We start from the raw sequence: 3,840 nt of genomic DNA, 5'->3' as shown, positions 1-3,840 counted from the left end.
GATTTTCCTTTTCCCACTATTTATCAATAGCTCTTCAGATAGAAGTGCTACTTCAGTATGCCTTCCTAAATTTCTGCTGTTATTTTATTGGGCATGATCTTGTACAGGTCTTCTGCATGTAATCACATGTGAATCCATGCATGATAATATCCTATCATATGGAAAATACTACTTCTGCTATTGTTGTCTAGTATCCCTGTTTTTTTTTTTTTTACAAAATTTCCACCCCATATTTCACAATTATCTTTAAGCATGGAAGGATTGGTATTAAATAGATGTCACATTTAAAAGTGAGCACTGTTGCCAGGCGGTGATGGTGCACACCTTTAATCCCAGCACTTGGGAGGCAGAGGCAGGTGGATTTCTGAGTTTGTGGCCAGCCTGGTCTACAGAGTGAGTTCCAGGACAGCCAGGGCTATAGAGAGAAACCCTGTCTCGAAAAAAAAAAAAAAAACACCAGAAAAAAAAAGTGTGCACTGTGCATTACTTATTTTCTGCATACAGATCAATTGTGAATATTTGTGATTAAAAATTATGTCGGGTAAAAAGAAAGTTTTTTGATGAGAGTTGATAGACCTACTAATCTATGGATATTAATGTTACTATTTAGGAGGCAATCTAAATAAATTTTATATTAACTGCCAATGCTAAGCTATTGTACTTAACATCAATTATCCACTGGTTTTATGAAAAGAAATATTAGTGATCTTTATAAGCTTAAGGCATCAAATAAAAACTTCTAAATAGCTATAATATGCTGGAAACAGAGACATTAAATTTTTACTATGTGACTAAAGTAGCAACACTGTAGAACTTGAATAAATAAAGTGTTCCTACAATTTAGATAAGCTTAATACACACCATTCTTTTCCTAATGAATGTGTAAGCAATAAATAAAATCTGGAAAAGAAGCTATTCTGGACCATAATGAATTATTTTCATCTATGATATCTGAATACTTGATGGAATATTAACATAAACATTATTAACTATACTAGTTTCTCCAAACTGGTCCATATCTTAAATCATTTCTTTATACAAAAGATATATTCTAAAAGTTTAACATCTTGTCATTAAAATTTTCTATTATGTTAGAATTCAATGTTCTTTCCTATCCATCTCTCATATCTTAATATAATCTATTTCTATAAATTCTTGGAAATGAGTTATGTGAAAACCCTACTGCTCAAGCATCCCTCCTCTTTGTTCTAACCATTGTATTTCCAAGCTGATACTTTCTTTATGCTTTTATAACATTTTTGTATTTTTTCTATTTTCATAACTGGAAGAAAATGACATCACTTTATTTTGATATCTAACACCACTGTTTCATGTCAAAACAGCTTCTCTCATTTTACCTCAGGAAATAAAGAGGCATGAGTTCTTTAAGAGACTACTATTGGATAGATTCATCATTTCTCATCTTGTCTTTTTATAAAACAACAGGATATACAGTTATGATACCATAAAATAATATACATGAATTAATTAGTATGAGATATTTTCATGTTCATATCTCATTATTTAATTCATTCTATAAAATGTACACAGCTCTTTTGTTGAACAGACTATTAGCTTAGGAATTAGACATGTCAAAGTAGAAAACAAAAGGTATAATCCCCTTTCGAGTCTTGGCTCCAAGATGACCAAAAAAAGAAGAAACAACGGTCGTGCCAAAAAGGGCTGTGGCCATGTGCAGCCAATTCGCTGCATGAACTGCGCCCGGTGCGTGCCCAAGGATAAGGTCATTAAGAAGTTTGTCATTCGGAACATTGTAGAAGCCGCTGTTGTCAGGGACATATCTGAAGCAAGCATCTTCGATGCCTATGTCCTTCCCAAGCTCTATGTCAAGCTGCATTACTGCGTGAGCTGTGCCATTCATAGCAAGGTCGTCAGGAATCGATCTCGGGAAGTCCGGAAGGACCGAACTCCCCCACCATGATTCAGACCTGCTGGCGCTGCACCATGACCCCCACCAAAGCCCATGTAAAGAGGTGGTTTCTTAAGGGCGAAAGGAAAGATACTTTGGGAAAAATAAAATGGAAGTTCTACTTTGAAAAAAAATGAAAAACAAAATAAACAAACAAAAAAAAACCCAAAAGGTATAATCACTCAGAAGTTAATAAAATAGCCTTTTATTGTAAGGTGATAGGTGACTTAAATAGATATATAGATAATATAGATTATAAACATAGATATGTAAGTAGATATGGGTATAGATATAATTGTAAATAAGAATATAGATATTGATGATTTGTAAAGAGATGTAGATTAGGTCTAGATATAGAGAATTATGATATAGATAAATAAACGATATAGATACAGATATGGATATGGATGCTGATTTGGATATACATATAGATATGAATATAGATTATAGATATAGATGTAGGTAGAGATAAAAATAGATGGACTGTAGAGATAGATGATGTATAGAGATATATAGAATATAAATAAAAGATAGATAGATAGATAGATAGATAGGATAGAAAGATAGATCAATCAAGTTAATTAGTAAGGAGTCAACAGGAGACTATAGCTCCAACTAAGGAAACCTAAAAATGACTATACATTTCATCTAAGATGGAGAAAATTATCATAGATATCTAGGATGGTAATAGATGAAAGAGTGTGGCAACCCATATCTGTAACCAAAGAGATTTTAGTTTGTTTCATTGCTTTTTTATATTGCTTTTAGATGTGCCTCTTCCTTCAGAAAGTGACTGTGGGATTAATTATTTCTGAAGACATTAAAAAAAAAAGGAGCATAGACTGGCTTTTATGAAGAGTGATAGGTACAAATCTATTTGCATTATTCTACATGTAGACTTCCAGTTAGACCAGTACCATTTATTGAAGATATTTCCTTTTTTCCATTGTATAGTTTGATTTTTTGTCAAAATTCAAATGTCCATAGCTGTGTAGGATTAATTCGGGATCTTTGATTCAATTACATTAATCAACTTTTCTATTTTTATGCCAATACCATGCAGTATTTACTATTATTGCTCTGTAGTACCACTGGAAATCATGGATGGTGATACTTCCAGATGTTCTTTTATCCTACTTGAATTTTTTAGCTATCCTGTCTTTTTTGGTTTTCTATATGAATTCGATTATTGTACTTTCAAGTTATACAAAGAATTGTGTTGGAAGTGTGATAGGAATTACATTGAATATGTAGATTGACTTTTTGGTAAGATGGCCATTTCTACTATGTTAATTCTACTATTTTGAGCATGGGAGATCTTTTCATCTTCTGATATCTTCTTCAGTTACTTTCTTCAAAGACTTGAAGTTGCAATTCAGGTCTTTTGATTGCTTGGTTATAAGACAAAATTTGGAATTGGCAGTGGTGGGGGCATCTGAGGGATGACCTAGAAACCTGCAACAATTCAAACTTCCAGGAATGCATGAGGGCTAAGATTCCTAGCAGTAGGGAGTATAGACCTGAAACAGTCAACTCCTTTACCTGGCATGTCTTTCTTCCAATGGAGGGACTATGACTCCAATACAACCACAAAACCTTTGAGGAACAAATTTTTCAGCCTACAAGACGTGCAGGGATAAAGACAGAGCAGAAATTCAGGAAATGGCCAATCAATGACTGGACAGATTTAAGGTCCATGCCATGAGAAAGACCCTACCTCTTACACTATTAATGTTATTCTGCTACACTTGCAGACAGCATTAACTGTCATCTGAGAAGCTTCACCCAACAGCTGGTGGAAAACAGATGCAGTGACTCACAGGTAAACCTTAGGTGGAGCTAAGGAAATCTTGTGGAAGAGGGGGATGGATTGAAGGGATCAGAGGAGTCAAGAACATCACAACAAAACC

The 3,840-nt window shown here is 34.0% G+C and overlaps 1 protein-coding gene across 1 annotated transcript; it reads left to right on the top strand.

Moving 5' to 3' along the window:
* The first annotated feature begins 1,642 nt into the window (after nt 1-1,642).
* On the top strand, nt 1,643-1,978 carry LOC114611546 (40S ribosomal protein S26-like). Its single transcript, XM_028756262.1, has one exon. The coding sequence runs from the start codon at nt 1,643-1,645 to the stop codon at nt 1,940-1,942; it is 300 nt and encodes a 99-aa protein (XP_028612095.1). The 3' UTR covers nt 1,943-1,978.
* Nucleotides 1,979-3,840: the final 1,862 nt, after the last annotated feature.

This window comes from Grammomys surdaster, unplaced genomic scaffold (genome assembly GCF_004785775.1).
Source record: "Grammomys surdaster isolate TR1022 unplaced genomic scaffold, NIH_TR_1.0 126115, whole genome shotgun sequence".
Classification (NCBI taxonomy): Eukaryota; Metazoa; Chordata; class Mammalia; order Rodentia; family Muridae; genus Grammomys; species Grammomys surdaster.
The sequence above is the reverse complement of the archived record's forward strand: the minus strand, read 5'-3'. Positions and strand labels throughout refer to the sequence as shown.

Excerpts from the sequence above, each read along its gene's own strand:
- LOC114611546 (XM_028756262.1), top strand. The coding sequence starts at position 1,643 with ATGACCAAAAAAAGAAGAAACAACGGTCGTGCCAAAAAGGGCTGTGGC.